Source organism: Symphodus melops, assembly GCF_947650265.1.
Source record: "Symphodus melops genome assembly, chromosome: 1".
Lineage (NCBI taxonomy): Eukaryota > Metazoa > Chordata > Actinopteri > Labriformes > Labridae > Symphodus > Symphodus melops.
Genome location: NC_136691.1, coordinates 2,668,656 through 2,690,750, shown reverse-complemented (window position 1 = coordinate 2,690,750; position 22,095 = coordinate 2,668,656). Strand labels below are relative to the sequence as shown.

General features: G+C 44.1%; 2 protein-coding genes across 3 annotated transcripts; one reads left to right on the top strand and one right to left on the bottom strand.

Moving 5' to 3' along the window:
• Positions 1–378: 378 nt before the first annotated feature.
• LOC306832181 (uridine-cytidine kinase-like 1) lies at positions 379–21,748 on the bottom strand. Of its 2 annotated transcripts, XM_079356638.1 has the most exons (15): positions 21,572–21,748; positions 19,389–19,597; positions 17,192–17,298; positions 16,474–16,644; positions 14,181–14,252; positions 10,397–10,586; positions 10,213–10,274; positions 8,226–8,242; positions 5,864–5,962; positions 5,587–5,680; positions 5,429–5,491; positions 5,202–5,324; positions 4,980–5,087; positions 4,609–4,765; positions 379–3,616 (listed from the first exon to the last, which is right to left on the bottom strand). In XM_079356638.1, exons 1-15 carry the CDS (start codon positions 21,685–21,687, stop codon positions 3,540–3,542), a joined length of 1,665 nt encoding a protein of 554 aa, XP_079212764.1. In that variant the 5' UTR covers positions 21,688–21,748; the 3' UTR covers positions 379–3,539. The 2 variants fall into 2 exon arrangements, with proteins under 2 accessions (XP_079212764.1, XP_079212765.1); XM_079356639.1 differs by lacking the exon at positions 19,389–19,597 and having other exon boundaries at positions 21,572–21,716.
• Positions 11,998–13,874, top strand: LOC306833392 (tripartite motif-containing protein 16-like; the record flags this gene model as incomplete). Its single annotated transcript, XM_079358633.1, has 1 exon — positions 11,998–13,874. Exon 1 carries the CDS (start codon positions 12,177–12,179, stop codon positions 13,872–13,874), a length of 1,698 nt encoding a protein of 565 aa, XP_079214759.1. The 5' UTR covers positions 11,998–12,176.
• Positions 21,749–22,095: the final 347 nt, after the last annotated feature.

Sequence of the window (22,095 nt, the reverse complement as noted above, 5' to 3'; positions counted from 1 at the left end):
AATTATTTAAGGTTAATATAGAAACATTTCGATTCTCTTAAATTGTTTTTTCCTTTCTGCAACTAAGATCTCCCACAGTCCTTAAAGGCCACATAAGAACTGCAATGTGCGTCACTTCCGCTGTAAACAAAAACTCTCCTGCCCCCTTGTGGACAATCCCCGGTATCACACGCCAGGACAGAATCTGAGCTGAAACTTTTGTTGTTTTGATTTCTCGATCTTTTTGTTTTAGCTCCAGTTTTTGTGCCTAACTCAAGGGCACCTCGGCAGTGCTCTGGAAGCTCTCCAGTTCCTAGACCAAGGTCCATGTTTGGAGTTAAATTAAACTTAGTGAAAAGTTGCAGAACAGGCAAAGGAAGAACCTGGTAAACATTTGGACAAGTTCTAATTAATTTTATTTATAAAATTGAACAAGCTCCAAATCAAAGCATAACTGATGACAGTTTACAAACAGAACAGGTCCAGACAGAAACCTTGGACTCAATACGACACACAAAGAAGCAGCAACAGTCAAAGTTAAACATCCAACACATACAGAGAGGATGTTCCTGCAGACGACATATTAACGTAGACTGTCGTTGTGAACAGAAGGTTCTAGTTGATGTTCGTTTGTCCCGTTAACGAGGCTTCATCTTTAAAATAAACCTGTTCAACTGAATCTGTCAGAATCTGTCACTTTCACTGGTCAAGATTTTGTGACGAAGTGACGCTCGAGAATTTCTGTAAAAATTATGAAATAAATTAAAATAAAGATTCGAGAGAGAAAAAAAAAAAAAAAGGAGCAAGAATTTTTTTTTTAACAGAAGAAAATAAAAGCCTCCATATGGGTCAACAACGTATGTTACATCAACAATATGATCAGTTTTGCAGCTTTAACTTTAAAGGTCCCATATCCTCCTCTTCAGTGTAAATCAGTCTCAGAGCTCCTCTTCATCATGTGTGTGAAGTGTGTTGTTGTAAATCCACTCTGATCCTGTATTTGATCATGTCTATAAACCCCTCTATTTCAGCCCTGCTCAGAACAGGCTGTTTCTGTGTCTGTAGCTTTAAATATGTAAATGAGCTGTGTCTGACCACGCCCCCTCTCTGGAAGGGCTCGGGTGTACTCGCTGCTTTCTGGCTCCATGTCCTATTGTTTACGGTGAGAAGGCAGACTCAGAGGGCAGAACAAACACCTAGCTGTGGGAGTGTCACCCACCTGGGGGGAGGGGCTAACTGCCCTTTGTGATGTCATGAAGGGAAAATCTCCAAACAGCCATCATTGGGGGGGTTTGTAGACAGACTCGAGACACATTAAAGTTAGAGAAACACGGAGAAGTGGATTTTGCAGAATGTGTGACCTTTAAATCAATGAAAAAAAACTTTTATAAACAGATATTTCGTGCTTCTACAATTGCTGAAGTTTTAGTTTAAATTAATGTAACAAACAAGTTGGTTCTCCGATTTCATTGGCTTATAAATCTGACTGTCCAAACACAACAGCAGTTTATAACAGGGATGCACCAACATGTGCATCGGACCAACATCGCTATTGGCCGATAAATCGGCAAATAATGTAACATGAACGGATGTCAGTGGACGATGTTTATTTGTAGCGCCAAATCAATGAAACGCTGACATCTAGTCCAGCTAACTACTGAATCAGAGGCAATGCCAATACACAGCCTCAGTTAGCTGTTTGTAATTAGCAGCTAACGCCGAAAATGTGCGAACTTTTCTCCTTAGTGCAGAGAAAACTGAACGTTGATTTAATGAACAAAATAAATCAGCAATGATTTAAAAAACAAAAAACATAATAAACAACATGTGATTCCCTTTAGCATCACTCACTCTTCTTCAAGTATAAATCCTCGGGATGTTTTTTTTTTTTTTTTTTCACTGAACCTTGCCTGAGATGTTTATTAACCTACAGTACAAACCTCTAACGCCGCTTTATGACGCTATAACGGTAAACTAGACGACGTTACATGACTGATATATCACATTAAACTGAAGGAACCTTCTCATGTGTCCTCAAAGACTTTTCAAACAGAACAGTCTTTAAATTATTTGTAATGATCACGTCCATACAACGCCACGTGTCCACCAAGTCTTTAAAAAAAAAAAAAAAAGTTATTTTCAGTGAGATCGCTCAGAGCAGAAAACAGCCACCTCGAGCGCTCCGCCTTTATTTGTGCGGAGCAGTGTCGGCCATATTGGCTGTTGTCATGGAGACAGAACTCTTGGTAGACTCGGGGTGTTACTGTATGTTACTGATTGAACATCGATCAGTATGAAGTACAGGAAGACACCAGAGCATCGTCCTGGGACCTCTGGATTTTCTTTTTTTTTTTCAAGATTGAATTATTTACAAGTTTTTTTCTGAAGGCAACAAAACTTTACTGTGCAAACTCCTGAAAGAAACAAAGATCTTTAAAAATCTTCCAGTCGAAACGACAGAACGAGTATTCAGTGATTTCCTCTGCAGCTTCAGCGTCACCGGGCAACACGAGCTACGTCATATTCAAGCATTCGGATCATAGATTTAAGTTGGCACAAACTTCGCAGCATCAAGTTTTTGAGATTGCAGTGAAATAAAAAAAATCGGTTTTAAAAACGCGACACACAAACTTTTACACCCCGTCTGTGATGTGACACGCAGCGACGTCGCACTTTAATGTAAACTAAACAAAGTGCAGAGAGCGAGACGGCGGCTTTAGGACAGCACGACAGCTTCACTTTCAGGAGCTCGTTTTCGGTGATTTTCCGTTTCGATCAGAACCTGATTGACTCTCGATCTTCAATTCTTCGATTACATAGTGAAGGTGTCCTCTCTCATACAAACTGTGTTTGTGTTTTAGCTGGTTTTGACGTCTCCGACGTGCAGACAAAGAGAACATGCAGCAGCAGCAGCAGTAAAATGAGGTATCTTCTTCCTCTTTCAAGCAGCCTGTTTGTGTGTGTGTGCATGTTGTTACTTCATATTGACATTGATTAATTTGTCTTCATGTTGAGGAAGGATTATAAAAACAAAAAAAATCAAACACTTGGACGTCATCCTTTTTTTTGGGAGGGGTTAAAAGGAAAAGTATAAACGAGTACAAACAGCAGAGATTTGTTTCGATGTGAAATCTAAAGGAGCTTTAGTTTGAAAAACCTACGAGCATCCTGCAGGACAGGAAACAGTCGGCCATCTTTAATCTGAGCTGGAAACTAAAATCCTGCTCTTCACTTTGCTCTCACTGATCACAAACTCCACGACGGTCCGGCCCTCACCCTGAAAAGACGGTTTCGTCCAATCAGCTGCTCACATGGAGCCGTAACCTTTATTAAACACTTCAGCTGACGAGACGCTGAAGTGAAGCGAGTCTAATCCTGAACATCCAAACACACAATGTTATCAGCCGTTTTCATGATTTCATTTGACTGTGGAATCAGAGCGGATGATTGGAGCACACTCTTCCTCTCGTGTGAGCGAGGAGCAGCAGCGTCACCTCGTCAGTCGGCAGGACGTCGACAGAGGCTGCGAGGAGGCGCCGAGCGCTGCACGTCCTCCGACCTCAGAAGTCCATCCCCTCGTCGCTCTCGCACCAGTCTGACGGAGCGTCGGTGCCGAAGTAACGATCTCCGAAGTTACCTTTGGAAAAGGAGAAAAGAAAAAGACACGACGGTTAGTGCGCACACGGCCGTAGAGAGAGAGAGAGAGAGAGAGAGAGAGAGAAAAACAGAGAGAGGGAGAGAGAGAGAGACAGAGAGAGAGAGGGGGAGAGGGAGAGAGAGAAAGAGAGAGAGAGAGAGGGAGAGAGAGAGAGGGAAAGAGAGAGATAAACAGAGAGAGAGAGAAAAACAGAGAGAGGGAGAGAGAGAGACAGAGAGGGAGAGAGAGAGAGAGAAAGAGGGAGAGAGAGAGATAGAAAGAGAGAGAGAGAGAGAAAAACAGAGAGAGGGAGAGAGAGAGACAGAGAGGGAGAGAGAGAGAGAGAAAGAGGGAGAGAGAGAGAGGGAGAGAGAGAGAGGGAAAGAGAGGGGGAGAGAGAGAGAGAAAGAGGGAGAGAGAGAGAGAGAAAGAGAGAGAGAGAGAGGGAGAGAGAGAGAGGGAAAGAGAGGGGGAGAGAGAGAGAGAAAGAGGGAGAGAGAGAGAGAGAAAGCGAGAGGGAAAGATAAACAGAGAGAGGGAGAGAGAGAGAGAGAGACAGAGAGGGAGAGAAACAGAGGGAAAGCGAGAGGGTAAGATAAACAGAGAGAGAGAGAGAGAGAGAGAAACAGAGAGAGAGAGAGAGAGAGAAACAGAGAGAGAGAGAGAGAGAGAAGGTAGGGAGGGAAGCAGCAGCAGCAGCTCGGTGTGATTCAGTCTTGATTTACCATTTAATACTTCCATGCATCATATTTTCTTACAGCCCTTCACTGCCTGAGGATAAAGGTTCAGGATCATTCATAAATTCATGTGGCTGAAGAACGGAGAGTCAGTGAGACGTTTACTTGTTCCCTGTTTTAAAATCAGACGAGATCAGTTTAAGCTTTAATGATCAGTTATTTCATGTTTTTTTAAACTAAATTCTCCCAGACGTTGAATATGAAACTTAAGCGGCTTCTTTTTTTTGCGTCCCTGCGGTCGGAGGAAGTCCTCACCGATGCCCGGGATGATGTGAAACTGGTCGTTGACCTCCTTGTCCACGGCGGTGGTGATGATGCGGACTTTGGGGAAGGCGTAGGCCACCGAGTGGACCCCCATCTCGGCCATCAGCAGGGACAGGAGGAAGATCTTATCCTCCGCTACGTCGTGGTCCTTCAGAGGAAGGAGACAGCCGTTTATTATCCAGGCCATCAAACTCATCACTAAAAATATGACGAAGACCTTTCTGATCTTTTTTCACCCAGCTTCCAATCAAAGTCCATTTTTTTCTTTACAAGATGTAAGGAGACCTCAGTCCTCCCAAGCAGGCGGCTCCCTACTCAATCCACAAAAAGGCCAAAATCCTGAAACTGATCCAGGTACGTACCAGCAGCACTCGGACCGCCATGAGAGCAGCAGCTCCCGTGGACACGGTGCTGTCCATCAGGATGACGTAGTCCTCGCTGATGTCTTTGGGCAGACGCAGGTAGTGAAGCTGGAGGATGGAAAAGCAGACAGAACGTCCCGAAAACATCAGAACCGGTTCAGAGAGACAGGAAAGCAAAACCGGGTCGCCTGGAGTTCAAACAGGTGAAGAAAGATCTGACACCTCTGGCTCTCCTGTGTCGTGATTGGTCTGGATGAGGATCTTCCCCAGCCGGATGTCTTTGCACACCGCCATCAGAGCCGGCTCCATGGTCTCTCCCGCTCTCAGGATGGAAACGCCTGTGATCTGCAGGAAGTCAAATACGCACAGCCATGAAAAGCAGAACGCACCGCAGATGTGAAGTCGTGATTCTAAAGAGGAGGATGCACAAACTTCTACATCAGACTCACTCGTTTCCCGCTCAGCCTCTTGCCGTCATAGACGCCGCCCTGAGGCGTCTCCACCGACACGGGCTGGACATTAAAGGACGAGTACACGTTTTGTCACCCGGCGTCATTTTCGATAAAGTTTTGAGATAACGGCCTCACAAACGGAGCAGCAAACTCACCTTGAGAGGCAGGAAGGAGAGGGCGTGTTCGATCAGAAGCCTCATTAATCTCTTGGAGTAGAAGATGAACTCGTCCCTGTTCGTCTCCTTGTTCCTACACGGACACACGGAGGTCAGGAGGACACGCCCACAAACTGATTCTGTCTCTGCCCGAGTTTAGAGTCCGAACATTTTAACCTCCGCCGTTGTTAAAAATCCTCCACGTTTCTACGCACCACTCATGACTCCACTCCTCCGTGCAGTGTGTGTGTGTGTGTGTGTGTGTGTGTGTGCTGACCTGATGATGGTGTGCATGCCTCGGACCTGCGGCGTGCTCTCCATCACGCTGAGGGTTTCGGGTAAAGGTTGACCCTGATGAGCCGAAGCCAGAGCCGATCTGTGAGGGGGGGAAAAAAAAAAGTTGATCTTCAGAAATGTGCAGGAAGGATGAGAAGTCGGATGTCGGACTTTGTTGCTTCATCCAACATTATAGATTTTACGAGCTGCGTCTATGAAGTCGATCGATCAAACGATCAGTTCATCAAATCAGGAGGCGGAGAGGACGGACTTTTCTCATCATCGGGGGGTTTAAAGATGGACTCTCATAAAGTTAGCATCACCATGACCTTTAGCTCTTAATCACACTGGGATTAACACAGACTAGAGATGGGAATAACACTGAATTAGTCACAGATGATGCTGCTGCCCTGACTCAAGTGATCAGAAAACAGAAGAAGATCGACCTGCGAGGTTTGTTTCAATACTTTGATTCATCGTCGGAGTCTGCAGAAGTTGTTGCATCATGTGAGCGGAGGCAGCAGAGGGATGCTCTCTCAAACGCATGCTGACCAACGTTAAGAGCAGCGGACAGGAGCTTTTTTTTTTTTTTTTTTGGGTTGCCATTCCTCAGCTGAGATTTGTTTTCTGCATGCTCAGAAAAAAAACAAAAGCATGCTTTTTTTTTTTTTTTTTTGCAGGTCATTTTAACGCAGCAAAGACATCAAGCAAGCTTTTCTTTTCCACTCGTTCACGTTCTGTTCGTAACAAGGCCGAGAGGATGCACAAGGCGAGCCTCACATATCCCAGCGGAGCTTCCTCTGAAGGGGAATTTTTGTTGAGTTCAAATGGTGGAAAAGGTGAAGAAGGAGAAGAAACACAGGAAGTAGAAATATTAATAAAAAAAAAAAAAGAAAAGGAGGAGAGGAGACAAAAATAAAAGGAGAGGAAACATTTCTCTGTCATTAAGTGAAACGGTTCAACTCCATCGACGCTCTGCAGCTCGGGGCGGAGCAGATTTTAAGAAAAAAACTCGGAGAATTGATGATTTGATGTGACTGGTGATTTTTTTTACACCTTTAGTTTTTCTCATGATTTGTTCACTTCATCTGACTCCAGCGTTATCAGGATGAATTGTTCTTGTGCTGAGAATCTGAGCGCTGCACGGCGACGCAGTGTGACTCAACACTGAGATCTCATTCTTCAAACATCGGACGCTTCTCCTCCTGCTCTGTCGGGACGATGAGAGGAGTTTAGTAATAATGACGTCTGATCAGAAACAGAGAAAGGAGGATGGAAGAAAATGTCCCAGAAAACTGCAGGTCAGCTAAAACTCTTTTAAACGCAGGTTAAAGATTCACCTGTTTCCAGCTGTCTTTATAAAATATTTTAAATAAAGATTTGTTTATATTTTTCCTTAAATTAATTTTACTTTTTTTTTTTACTTTTAAATTTGAATAATTTCAAACTTTTTTTTTTTAAATATTTTAAATAAAGATTTTAATCTTTCACTTTGAACTTTATTTATATTTTTCCTTATATTAATTTTTTTAAACGTTTTTTTACTTGAACATATTTAAATGTTAATAATTTCAACAATTTTTTTTCTTAATGGTTTCTTTTCTTTCCTCTGTCGTGATGCTTCTGAAGTCTCGTGTGAAGCACTTTGAATCGCCTTGTTGTTGAAATGTGCGACGTAAATGAACTCGCCTTGTAAGTTCAAGATCTCGTCTGCTGAACGATCGGCTGGTTAAAAGTGTTCAAGTCGAAGCGCTCGGCGAGGCCGCACAAATAAAAGTCGGATAAAGGAAACTTGGAGCAGCTGAAACAAACATCGGGAAGTGTCAGGAAAAAAAGCAGCAGGCGGATAAATGTCCTGACTTTGTCTCTCTTCTTTTCTGTGTTCAGCAGGTTTTTTTTATATAGTTCATTAAACGTTTAAGAAAGCTTCTGTCTGCTTCTGGTCATATTATTTTTGGTCACTATGACTCATCGCTTCATCATCAGACAATGAGCTGAGAGAAGTTTATACGCTGATTTACCTTTCTGTGTTGCTTTGTGATTTATCGTTCAGGTGAGAATTTGCTCGTGAAGAAGGAATGAATCCATAAAACAAGAGACGGATTATTAATGTCACTGACAGAACAGCAGAGTGAAAGGGATTCTGGACACAGACTCAAAGAGATGAACGACGCAGATTAGTTTTTGTGTTTCGAAGTGAAACAAAAAGCAAAACATGACAAAAAGCCAGACGTTCATTTGTCTTTGTTTACAGTGAAAGCAGGAGGACAAAGAAGCAGGAAGATGGGACAGGATGTAGTAATAATAATAATAATAATAATAATAATAATAATAATAAATAAATAAATAGGCAGCAGTCGTACCTCACAGTGATCTCACGCTGGAATGGTTACACAGCATTCAGTCAGGCGAGGGCGGGGAGTCGTGCACGCACACAAACACGCAAAGGTTTGTGTGTGTGTGTGTGTGTGTGTGCAAACAGTGAAACACAATAAGAAGAAAAATAAACATGAGAAAAACTGAAACAGTAAAGTCAAACATTCACAGCAGAATAAACGTTTCTTTGCTCCTCACTTTGTGTTTTATTTTGAAAGGTTGAAACTCGTTTAGTCGAGATTTGTAAGTCGAGGAGTCGCTCTTATAAACCTCTCCGCAGGTCGTTACTTCTCCCATTTACCGCTTGCACGAATTCACAAAACCCTTCATGCAGGTAGAAGTGATCAAACCCGACGCTCTGCAGCCGGAGAGAGCGTGCGCCCTGTTTCTGAGTCGTTTAAAGCCAGTGTGAAAGATGCCGTGTGTGTGTTCTCCTGCAGCGGTCATTAATGAACACGTCGACGGTGGAGCAGATCGTGGTTTGGTTCAGGTCATAAAGCGGCTGACAGGACAGTCAGGTGAGGGAAGATGGACGACAGCTGTCCCTGGGTTTATACGCTCGTTTATCTCAGAAAACTGGAACTCCACTTGTAAAGGTTCGCCCGCCTTTACCGAGTTTTTTGGGGGGGGAACAAGACCACGGGGGAGGCCTGAAAAAGATCTTTAAATGACGTAGAATGAGTCGTGTATCTGTAAGACTGGAGTCGAGCATCTCTGGCTTAGTGTGCTCGATTTACTGGAAAAACAAAAACAAAGGAATGTGCAGTGTCTTTTAATTAAATGAAAAATGATTTATAAATAAAATGTAATATTATTATTATTATTATTATTATTATTGTTATTTTTAATAAACTCTAAATGGTTTGATTCAGGTTTAAACTGCAGAAAGACTAGATTTAAATCCTCTTTTTTATTTCCTTAATAACGTTTTTTTCACATATTAAATTGAGACATTTCAGTAATTAATCACGACTCATCACATTTGTTGTCACATGTTGCATTATTTCAGATTTTATTGTACAAACGTTCAGGCTTTTATTTTGAAGTTGTGTACTAGTCTTAAACTGAAAACATTTTCCTTGCAGTTTAAATTCAACTCTGCTTTTATTTTGAAATACAGTAAGGCCTCTCTGGTAGAGTGAATGTTAGGAGATGAAGCTAAGCACAGAAACAGGAAGTGGTTAGGGGTCCAAAACGGCTCAAAAGAACGGCAACAAAGGCGCTCCACTAGTTAATGCTAACAGTGTTATTTTTTCAATTTTGTTTTATATTAAAATCTTTCCTCTGTTCCTGATTTGATCGAGTCCTCTCTTTGTTATGTTTCACCTTGTGGGGGGGCCGTGAGGTCGGGGTGCTCTCATTGTTGTCTTCTTGTTTTGCTCATTAACAGCTGATTAAATAAAAAGTCAGGCGTTCCTGCTGTCTTTAGTTTGTTTGTCCAGCAGAGGGAGCAAGTGCTCAGAGATAAAAACAAAGTTTCATTAACAAGCTGCACATGGCAGCTGGTGTCAGACCTGATGCTGCATTCATTACATGTGGGGGAAAATAAGAACTCACGCTGCTGTACCCGGGTCAATATGCTAACATTAGCATGCTAACACAACAATACAGGCTACCAGATCAAAGAGTCGCACATTCATCCTTTAACTCAAGTTCCAGAGGTGAATATAAGAGCCCTCCTGTGCACTTTTCACTCTTAGCTGACTGGGTATTTGTACGACTGTTTTCAAGGTGCAGCTAGCCAACCGTTACTTTGGAGGGAAAAGTTAATTAGCTGAGCCTTTTGTAGCACTAGCTTCTATTGAAGCAGACTACGGAGCTGTGCTGTGTTTAAAACCCTCTGCCCTCACAGAAGCAGCAGGTGGAGATGATACAAAACAAACAGCAGCTAAACAAAGCCCCTTCATTTTGCACGAAAAGAAGGAAAGGTGGGAGATTGGACAAAGACTCAAAAACAAGCCGAGGACTTATTACCTTTTCCAGCTGACTGTGAACGTGCTGAACGATCAAATCCAGCGCTACAAAGTTTTCTCCTCCTGTGAGTAAAAGGAGTTCAGGACACACACAAAAAGGAGATAATTTAGGGACAACAGATGAGTGGGAAATGAAAACAAGCTCAGGTTTCATCAAACTGCGACGACGGAGACTCTCGACTGACCTCTGGGCACCACGATGTCCGCAGACTGCACCGTTGGCTCGATGTACTGCTCGAACGCCGGCTTCACAAACTTGTTGTATTGTTTGATGATGCCGCTGATGTTGCGCCCACGCTGTGAAATGTCCCTCTTCAGCCTCCGTATCAACCGGATGTCGGAGTCTGTGTCTACAAACACCTTCATGTCCAGCAGCTGGCAGACAGACAGAAAATGGAAAGAAAGTGAGGAATGAATGAGCTGGAATTGTGTTTCCTCGAATGTCTTAGAGGGACGGTGAATAAAAACAGGATGTGGACATATTGCAAAAAGTGTCCACATGCTGGGGATCGAACCCCCGACCTCCAGGTTGAGAGACTCCACCAACTGAGCCACAGCCGCCAACCAATCCATGAGCTTTATTTTGGCCTTTAAAATCGGCATTTTAATGAGTCTTAAATAGGCTCCAAGTGGACATTTGAGGAACTGCAGGTTTGTTGGTTTTTTTTGCATTTGAACTTTTGCTTGATTTTCTGACACTGCAGGTTGTAGCTTGATCATATAATTCACCATTTTTTTATTTTGGCCTTTAAAATCAGCATTTTTTTTTTGAGTGTTAATAAGCTCCAAGTGGACATTTGAGGAACTGCAGGTTTGTTATTGTTTTAGCTTTTGCTTAATTTTTGGACACTGCAGGTTGTAGCTTGATTATATAATTCACCATTTTTTATTTTGTCCTTAAAACTGTGTGAGATTCATCTTTGGGAAAACTTGAGAAGCCGAAGCAGTGATTGGTTTAAGTCAGTCCGCATCACTTCCTGTTTCAGTGAAGGTTCCTGGTACATCATGCACTGATATGAGGAGGGGGGGATAAGTGGCAGACTGAAAGGAAGCTTTCATCTTTCGTACCGGAGACAAACATCGTGCTGCTTTGCTGCACACTGAACGACTTGGTGCTGAGTCGATGATTTGACATGTTGAAGATGAAATGTGGCGTTCGGGTCACGACGTGTTGAACGTGTTAACCGAGGAGCCACATCCGTTATCTTCAGTCCCTCTGAAGAGCAAGTCAGCCGTTCATCCGTCCACTGAGCTCCATTAAAGTGACGCTCAAGTCAGCAAAAAAACCAGGAAGAATCAATGAGGCAGCGCCAACAACAGAGAGGCAACACCAAAAACAGCTACTGACGACAACAGAGGCAAAAAGAAGTTTGTGAGTGATTTAAATGACGGCGACAGCGGGGTGTTAAAGGTGTAATTCAGATGCACAACAAGCCGATGGATCCCGCCCGCTGTAAATCTGGTGAACCAAAAGACAGCGCGTTGCTGGATAAGCACGTCTGTCGGCCCGTCGGAGGAGGGAGGGGGCACGAGGAGTGGATTGTTCCCAAAGGTTAGAGAGCGAGGTCGAGGCTGTAGATCATTTTCTGACCTGCTCCACCAGGAAAACACCCAGCTGCTTTCAGTCGACACTCTTATGTGCGCTGCAATTTCAAGAAAATAAAAAATAAAAAATAAAAACTCTGAAAACGAGTAAACTAAGTTCAATACTTCAGCTTCGCTCCTCTTCCTGGAATGAATCTGACTTCGGTCAGCCCTCTTCTTCCTGCTCTCACACACAGCCTGCTGCACTCTGTCCTCATACTAGCTGGTTCCCTCCCCTTCAGATCTACAGTTTATAGTTGGGTGTAACCAACAAGTGCTGCACAGTCACATGATCAGTCACATGCTTTGTAGATAACAGGTGAGACTAGTTCCAGCTATGAGGAAGTGAATCTCACACAGTCGTTGTTACAGAGAGCAGAAATGGCGCAGAAAGGAGTTCAGCTGGACCGGGAATCCTTCTCTTGTTCCATCTGTCTGGATCTCCTGAAGGATCCGGGGACTCTTACCTGTGGACACAGCTACTGCATGAACTGTATTGAAGGCCACTGGGATACAGAGGATTATAAGGCAGTCTATACCTGTCCTCAGTGCAGGAAGGACTTCAAACCGAGGCCTGACCTGGGGAAAAACACCATGTTAGCAGGTTTAGTGGAGCAGCTGAAGAAGACTGGACTCCAAGCGGCTCCTGCAGATCACTGCTATGCTGGATCTGAAGACGTGGCCTGTGATGTCTGCACCGGGAGGAAACTGAAAGCCTGTAAGTCCTGTCTGCAGTGTCTGGCCTCTTACTGTGAGAATCACCTCCAGCCTCATTTTGAAGCAGCTCCACTGAAGAAACACAAGCTGGTGGAGCCCTCCAAGAAGCTCCAGGAGAACGTGTGCTCTCGTCATGATGAGGTGATGAAGATGTTCTGTCGCACTGATCAGCAGTCTATCTGTTATCTCTGCTCTGTGGACGAACACAAAGGTCATGACACAGTCTCAGCTGCAGCAGAAAGGAGCGAGAAGCAGAGAGAGCTCGAGGTGAGTCGACTAAACACCCAGCAGAGAATCCAGGACGGAGAGAAAGATGTGAAGCTGCTCCAACAGGAGGAGGAGGCTATCAATGGCTCTGCTGATAAAACAGTGAGGAACAGTGAGAAGATGTTCACTGAGCTGATCCGTCTCATGGAGAAAAGACGCTCTGATGTGACGCAGCAGGTCAGATCCCAGCAGCAAACTGAAGTGAGTCGAGTCAGAGAGCGTCAGGAGAAGCTGGAGCAGGAGATCACTGAGCTGAAGAGGAAAGACGCTGAGATGGAGAAGCTGTCACTCACACAGGACCACATCCAGTTTCTACAGGACTACCCCTCAGTGTCAGCACTCAGTGAATCTACACACTCATCCAGCATCAAGATCCGTCCTCTGAGGTACTTTGAGGACGTGACAGCAGCTGTGTCAGAAGTCAGAGATAAACTACAGGACGTCCTGACAGACAAATGGACAAACATCTCACAGACACTGACTGAAGTGGATGTTTTACTGTCACAACCAAGACCAGAACCAGAGCCCAAGACCAGAGCTGAGTTCTTACAATATTCATGTGACATCACACTGGATCCAAACACAGCACACACAGAGCTGTTATTATCTGATGGGAACAGAATAGTAACAAACACAGATCAGACCCAGTCTTATTCTAGTCACCCAGACAGATTCACTGGATGTTGGCAGGTCCTGAGTAAAGAGAGTCTGACTGGACGTTGTTACTGGGAGGTGGAGAGGAGAGGAGAAGGAGGAGTTTATGTAGCAGTCGCATACAAGAATATCAGCAGAGCAGGGGATGAGAGTGAATTTGGACGTAATGACAAATCTTGGAGTTTAGATTGTTACAACGACAGTTATAACTTTTATTACAACAAAGTCCAGACTCCTGTCTCAGGTCCTCAGTCCTCCAGAGTAGGAGTGTATCTGGATCACAGAGCAGGTATTCTGTCCTTCTACAGCATCTCTGAAACCATGACTCTCCTCTACAGAGTCCAGACCACATTCACTCAGCCTCTACATGCTGGACTCTGGGTTTATTATGACATGTTTGGTTGTTGTGAAACCTCTGCTGAGTTGTGTAAACTGAAATAGACATTTCGGGGATAACGGATTCAGAAACTGATTTTGTGTTCATGTTTGTTGTTGAGTTCATCAATGCTCCTTGTTGGACACAGATCATCTCAGAATCATGAAAAACACCCTGGAGAGTCAGGAAATGTGGGGGGGGGGGGACTGTTTCTGGGTCTTGAGAAGTTTTGGAAAAAGGAAATAAACTCAGATCATTTTGAACAAGTCACCGAGATAAATTTCTGAACTGATTCAGAATATTGAATTTGAAACGGGGTCTGAATGGGGTTCGAGATAAGTCCTGGATTTAAAGAGATCAGTTATCCTCACCTTGAGCAGCTCCTTGTTGGCAAAGGCCAGGATCCCCTCAAAGATGACCACGTTGGCCCCGTACACCGTTTTCTAAAAACAAGTTCAGATAGAAAGGATCGGTGACCTTTTACTATCACATCCTGCTTTTCAACTAGACCAGTGTGAATACGTCTCAGAGCTCCTCTAAACGTGTGTAAAGCTTCTTGTTCTAAATCCACTTCACTCTGCATCACGTTTGATAAAGTTCATTATTTGTAAATGAATGTAAAGAAGCTGATTTTTGCATGTCGTTCATTAATGGTTTAATTTTTTATTCTTGTTCATATAAGGGTCCTTCTTAATCTTGTTTTGGGTTATTATGCATGTAGAGGGGAGGGGGCAGCGACTGTTTATTTTATCAAATGTCTCCTGCATGTCTTGTATTCTGTAACTGGATGTCTTGGATTTCCCTCGGGATCAATAAAGTCTATTTGTCTCCTCCCATCACTTGTCACTAGTTTTTTTAACCAGCCGTGACTAAAGACAGTTCACCACCTTCACACACTGATTTATTCTTTCAGGTACAAAAAAAAACAAAAACTCGTTTTTTATTTCAGCAGGAAAGAAAAATGTAAATGTTAAAATGTATTTAATTAAATTAAAAATCTCTTTTTTTAAAGTTTCAAACAGACAATAAGCAGCCAAACATAAAAAATATAAAAATACACGACGAGGCAATTAAAAGACAAACATCAAATCTGAACTGCAGAAATAAAACTGATGTTCAAAGCTAACTAGCTTCCCGGCCGGTTCACGGAAAATCAAAGTTCAGACTCAACGACTGGTCTAATTGGAAGTTGTGTGTGTGCATGATGTGCAGAATGAGATTGTGGGTAATAATCAGTCGTGACAGAAAAGCACATTTCCTGTCTGAAGATATTTCAATCTCAGGAGCCTTTTTTAGTGATGCTCCTTGGGGTGACTACGCTCGCCGCGCGGCCAACAGGAAGTAGTAAGAGAACATTTCTCACCGTGTCCGATTGAACAGAAAGAAAAAAAAAAACACTCATCGAAAAACAGTTCATCTAAAATCATCTGTGCACAAGTACAAACCCGACCTCATCCTTATCTGATAAACCTCATGGTGCATGTTCTTAACGACCAGGACGTGTGTGTGTGTGTGTAGGTGTGTGTGTGTAGGTGTGTGTGTGTGTGTGTGTGTGTGTGTGTAGGTGTGTGAGAGAGAGAGAGAGATTAATCACCGTCTCAATCAAAGACAAAATGCTGCTGAGTATGTCACAATCCTATTACCCTCCACTGACCGGCTTCATGCTAAAGTCAATGGACTGGACACTTCAGTATTGATTCAGAGACGAGTGAAACGAGCGGGAGAGAGAGAGAGAAAGAGAGAGAGAGAGAAGGAAAAGGGAGGAAACAAAGCGAAGGAGGGGCGGCGAGCGTTCAGGCGAGGTTTGTGTTGGAAAGCAGAAAGTGAAGTCTAAAGAAACAGATGAGAGTTTATTGATTTGTTCATTTCCCTGTTCGTCGCTCAGATGATGATTTAGAATCTTTAACGTGTTAAAGAGAGAAAAAGAAGAAGAAGAAGCTTGTTCATCTTCTTCTCCGTCCGGATAAAACTGACAGCCAGGAGCCTCACGGCGGTCTTCGGGACCCTCGGGGGCCTCAGGCTTAATTACATTCACCTCACTACAAAAAAAAGAAAAAAAGAAAAACGGGCCCTATAACGGGGCTTCAGAGGCACGAGTCGTGATGGGCGATTTTCCCGCGTGGCGTTGCGTCTTTTCAGGCATGAAATTACTTTGCAAAGAAATAGAGAGGAGTTGTCAGAGGGCTACAACAGCAGATTGATTCTTCACCATGCTCTGAGGAGGAGGAGGAGGAGGAGGAAGAGGAGGAGGAGGTTAAATGTCCTGTACACTAAATCCTCAATAATTAGCTAATTAGCAGGCGTCTCGTTTGGCGCCAAGCTCTATAGTGTCCCTCGGGTGTGGAAGGATTTGTAACCGGCACGGCGACTTTTTTTGCTTTTATTCTATCAGAGTGAGACGTCTGGGTTTTATTTTTTTACAGAAGACATGTTGTCGTAATTGTGTTGAAAAAAAAACAGATGAGAATAAACAGAGAGAGAGAGAGAGAGAGAGAGAGAGAGAGAGAGAGAGAGAGAGAGAGAGAGAGAGAGGGAGAGAAACAGAGAGACAGAGAGAGAGAGAGAGAGATTACAGAGCCTGTATGTGTGGCGTACAAACTGACCGCTAGGCCACAGGAGCCAATAAAAACAGTGGATCCACAGCTGACAGCGAGGAGGTCTTACCCATTCCTTCCGTCTGCAGTGAGACTTGAAGTCGTACACGGGCACTTTGACGCTCTTCCCTTTCTTCAGCTTCCTGAGGACGGTGACCAGCAGCTCGAAGTCGAAGGCGTCCGGGTGGTCAAAGTTGAACTCGTTCTTGGCGGCGAGTTCCTGCTGCTCTTTGTTCAACACCTGGAAAAAGGAAAAACAAAACGGCGGCACGGTAAGATCGCCGCCATCGCTCGACGTCATCACACCGCTCGCCTTGCAATATAAAACGTTTAGCGCTCCTCGTTGGCCTGTAAATAACAACAGGAAGTCATCGCCGCACGCCTGAATGAAGGAAGAAACGGCCCCTCTGATTCCACCCAATAACGTTCAATTACGTCTGCCGGCGCCGATCTACAGACGTGTGCCGGAAGGATCCGGAGAGTGAAGAGCGAGCCGCATCATCGACGTCGACCGGCGTGTTCAACGCGATCGATCAGGAGCTCGAGTCCAGGCGGGAGGAACAAGGGTGCGTTTGATTTAAACATCTGATGAAGAATTCATCTCCACTGACGGGGAGATTTTTTATTTATTTATTTATTTTAATTAATCTAATTAATTAATATGAAAGACGTTTTTTTAAAATGCCGATGACGGTATCTGACGAATCAGCGATGTGAGTTTTGCGTTTTGTTCTGCAAACAAAGATCTGAACGTGTTTAAAAAAAGGACGAGGTGACGCCCTCTGTACCTTGTAGAAAGAGTCCATGGAGAGCAGGACCACCCAGGGGACGTCCAGCGCTTCAATGATCTTGTTGGCGACGGTCGTTTTACCCGAAGCACTTCCTCCACACAGACCTTGAGCAGCGAGACACAAACAACACGGACGCCGTTACAAACCAGGAAACAGGAGCGACGGAGCCGGAGCTCCGTGTGCGTATTTCTTTCATTCGTTATTTTCAAGAAGAATCACAAACTGACTAAATATTAAGAGTCCGACCGAGGGATCAGCGGCTGATCTTACCGCAGATATTAAAGACTTTCAGATGCATCCAAATGTTTTCTTTCTTTTTACATAAACTGGCATCATCACGAGCAGAAATGTAAATATGGAGCTCGTGCTTTACCTCACTCGACCCTTCAGGTTAAAGACCCAAACAGCAATCCTTCAGGACAAGAGTCCTGGGAAGAAAGCCAGAACGACACGCCGGCAGGCAGGCGGGCGGGCGAGCGAGCGGGCGAGCGAGGGAGGAGGTGAGAAACAGGATGCATTTGCTGCAGACAGTTGTGTATTTATTGGTGTGTGTGTGTGTGTGTGTGTGTGTGTGTGTGTGTGTGTGTGTGTGTGTGTGTGTGTGTGTGTGTGTGTGTGAACAGAAATAGCCTACGGAGCTCCTTCTGTGTTATAAACAACTCCCTGTGAAGTGTTGGAATGGGCTTCTTCTTCTTCTTCTTTTTTTTGTGTCGCTGCAGAGATTGGACCCATCAAGGTCAGAAGTGCTGACTGAGAGTGAAGAGAGAGAAAAAAAAACGCTGCAGACGCTCCTCCTCACTCCTCACAGGAAAGTTACTCAAACACTGACTCTGACCTGCAAATCTGGAACAAAAAACAAAAACAGTTCCAATCCTATTTATTGGGTTTCTATGGATCGTGCAGAGGCGTCTCGTTCTCAGCGCAGCAGTGAAGCGTGCTCGCAGAAAACGGCCTGTTAGAGGCGATAAAGCAGCTTTTTCTATTAGCAGTAAAGCTGGACGGAGGAGATAGAAAAACAAGCGCTGTCCTCTTCCAGCCTCTTTAGTTTCCTCTCTTGTTGTTCATTCATCTCGTTTGTGTTGCAGATCAAAGCCGAAGTTTTCCACACAAACTGTCAGAATCAGCAGAATTAACCTGTCTTTTTTTTTTAAGCGCTCTTTTGGACGGATCACCTGCACTGAAACGGGATCATGCTCCTTGATTTGAGAATTTCTTTTTATGCACTTATTTGAGAGAGAGAGAGAGAGAGAGAGAGAGAGAGAGAGAGAGAGAGAGAGAGAGAGAGACTCGGACTTCAGCCTGGGATTACAGAGCCTGTATGTGTGGCGTACAAACTGACCACAAGGTCAATAGAGCCAATAAAAAGAGTGGATCCACAGCTGACAGCGAGGAGGTCTTACCCATTCCTTCCGTCTGCAGTGAGACTTGAAGTCGTACATGAGAGAGAGAGAGAGAGAGAGAGAGAGAGAGAGAGAGAGAGAGTCTAATACAGCGGGTGCAGCCGGCGCCATCATGCACATGCCGTAACGTGAGATTATGTAACTCGCTGCACGCCGTGCTGTGATGCTCTCTCACTTCTCTTCTCCTTCATGCATTCAAAGAGGAACAGGGATCAAAACTTTTGCTGTTCTCTTTTGATCGACAGACGAGCGAGCGAGCAGCGGAGTTTTGCAGCTTTCCCGTCGTAGGCTGAGAACTCGACTACAGACCTGCAGCCAGACGTGCAAACACAGAGAGGGATAAAAAAAGAGTGACACAGCTGGTGACAACGTGCACGCTGTCGACTTTACCGAACACACACACACAAAAAAATAAACATCCAGGAAGACTTTTTCTTTTCTTTGTGGGAATCCCCTCGAACAGACTGTGACTTCTATTCTGTGACATCAGCAGGAGGCCACGCTGGGCGGGTTTCTGTTTTTATTTGTTCTCTGTTCTTTACATTGCATCTTATTGCACTTTATTTCTTATCTTATTTCCACATGTGCCCATCGTTACGTCTGAGCTTTAAATGACTTCAGGACGACATGCACATTGTTGGTATATATTGTTGAATGTGTTCGTTGCTCAATAAAAGATATTTAATAATAAATAAACAAAATCTTCACAGATGAGCTCACTTTGACTCGGGAGTGTTCAATTGTAAAATGAAGTAAATGAAAGTTGGTTCATGTGTGTAAGTGGCGTCTCTCACCGATGACAAACGCCTCTTTGAAGGTGGTCCCGGTGACGTTGTACCACGGCGGTCTGCCGGCGGTGTAGATGGTCCGCTTGTTGGTCCTGAGCAGAGGGGGCTCGGTCTTGGAGCGGCTCGTGGTCCGTGTTTGCGGCGATAAAGACGGCGTCAAGGGGCAGCGCGGGACGCGGCCTGTGATCCCATCCAGGGAGTCGTCGCCGCTCCCGCTGGAGGTAAAGACACGGAGACGACAGGCGGTGAGAGGGTGACTGGTTCATCCCTCGCACTCGTCTAAACGTTGATGCTACTCTATCGTGTTGTTTTCTTTTGATCTAAATCTGGTGGTTGCCATCAGCGATGCCTTTTGAGTTCACAGTCGGCGCCGTGCTGCGGCTCCATTAGAGGCGTTTACGTGTTTTTGAAGCATCTGCAGGTTCATGAAGCCGACTGCAGGCCGGTCAAGAAACGCCTCATTCCTGATCAAACATGGCCGACTCAAGTTGTCCAGGCCGTAAATGATCAGAAATAAAACCGTCTGACACTTGTGTGGTCCTGTTCTGTGTTTTCGTGGAGCTGCAGATACTCGACTGTCCTGCGGAGAGATGAAGGAGGAGTCTGAGCACTTTTTGAGCCTCGCCCTCTGAACTCTTCTCTCCGCAGAGATGCTGTCGGTGTGGTCGAGGGGGAGGGAGGGAAAACTTGCCAAACCCTCCCCAGGAAATCACACCTGGTTCGCCGCCCTCTGGAGACGCACGCAGCACAACGTTCACATGAGTAAGGCTGTCATCATTTGGCTCACGTATTCAAAAATCGAGAACGACACGAATAACACGACGCAACATTTAATCTACAACACAGAGAGAAGCTCCAGATTATCTCAAAATAAATCAAATCAGTGCATCCCAGAAAACGATATTGCGTTACTCTATGTCTCGTTTAAAAGGTTTCTTAAAGGGGACATATTATAATCTTTTTTCATTTTTTCACACAGTCCCCCTGTGGTCTAAATGAAACATCTGAGCTTCGGTCCAAATATAACATGAGTCAAGCAGCAGAGGAGGTTTGTGACCCTGTAGAAACCAGCGCACTCAGAATGTTCCGTTTTGGTGTGTGTGTCTCTTTAAATGCAATAAGCCCCGCCCCCCTGAGTTTTACCCAGTAGACATCACTCCTCTGTAGCGAGAATAAAAATGGCGGACCAGAAAAGTTTAGCTTGAGGCTGGAGGTGGAGTCTATAGGTGGAGATACCAGGGGAGGGGGGGGAATTATTATTACCAGAATCCCACTGTGACATCACAAAGAGGGCACATTTCAAACAGAGCATTTTTCTCTGTGTGGTAAAACTTATGCAGACCACAAACAAAGAACTGGGTGGATTTATTTCTATTGTGTAGGTCAGTAGACACTCAGGTTACCCAAATAAATGTTCAAAAACACTATGAAAGGGGATTTCATTTCACACTTCCTAATTCTGCAGAATTCTTGTAGAAAAACTGAGCTGTCCTCTAATTTCAAAGATAGTCTGAATGAGAGGAGAGCTGCAGGATATCCTGACACGTCAGTACTACTGCAGACAAACAGCTGACTGTCACATCCTTCATGCTACGTGTTATGAATGAAGCTAAAAGTGTTAGCCACAGGGAAGCATGACGACACACCAAATCCTGCCAACACTGAATTTAAACTGAATTTATTTCCAGCAGATCTTCTTTGTCAGATGGCAACAACAACAAAAAAAATGAAGAAGGTAAAACTAGAAATACTAGAAAGCTCGACCGGATGTATCTGGCTACAGTGATAGTCTGTCAGACATTATAAACTAACTATAATTAATTATAATTGATTATAAACTAACTACAGCTGGATCAAAACAACATGAAACACATGCAGAGTAAATGAAGAGCATCAAAAACACATCCAGAGGAAGATAGCATCACGCAAAGGAACAGATGATAAAAACACATTTAATACAAAAATACAAATAAATTAAAATGATTCAGGTACGTTTGCATTGTCCATTCTTACGTCAATATAGCGTTTTTTTCTTTGTTTTGCGCAGTGAACGCACAACAAAGGCTGGTTATTATTCTGACAGTGAAAGCTAACCGGCTAGTAGCGTTAGCTCGCAAACATGAGCACGTGTGTTATTCCGTCTCGTGCCACACGCGCACAACTTCATCCTTTTGATATTTTTTTTTTACCTGTCAGACCTGGACATGGACCTGTCCCTGTCCCCGTCCCCGTCCCCCGCCTCATCTGTCCGCAGCTGCTCGTCTGCTTTACTGTCGCTGCTGCTGCTGCTTGTTATTGTTTCCATGTCTGCTCCTCAACCTCCGGCGCGGCGCGTAAACCAAACACAGGAGGCGTCATGACGTCAGCTAGAGACGTACAATTATGCTGCGTTTACGGTAATCGGAAAAAATAAAGTGCTCAAACCACCACTCGTTAATTATCGATTATTATATTAATTATTATTTTTTATTATTATTAAAGTGTGTAAAATAATATCACCACCCTTTATTGCTATTTTGGGCGCGCATGGGTTGGAGTAGAACACGTTTCATTTTTAAATACGTTTACAAGACGCCATTCAATAACATGTTATGAGCAGCACAACACAGACAAACAAAAACTGTCCAATAAAAAAATATTTAAAAACAATGACACATTTGTTAGACATTACATCAAGAGGCCTGACTGTCAAATGTCAAAATGTAGGTTTCTC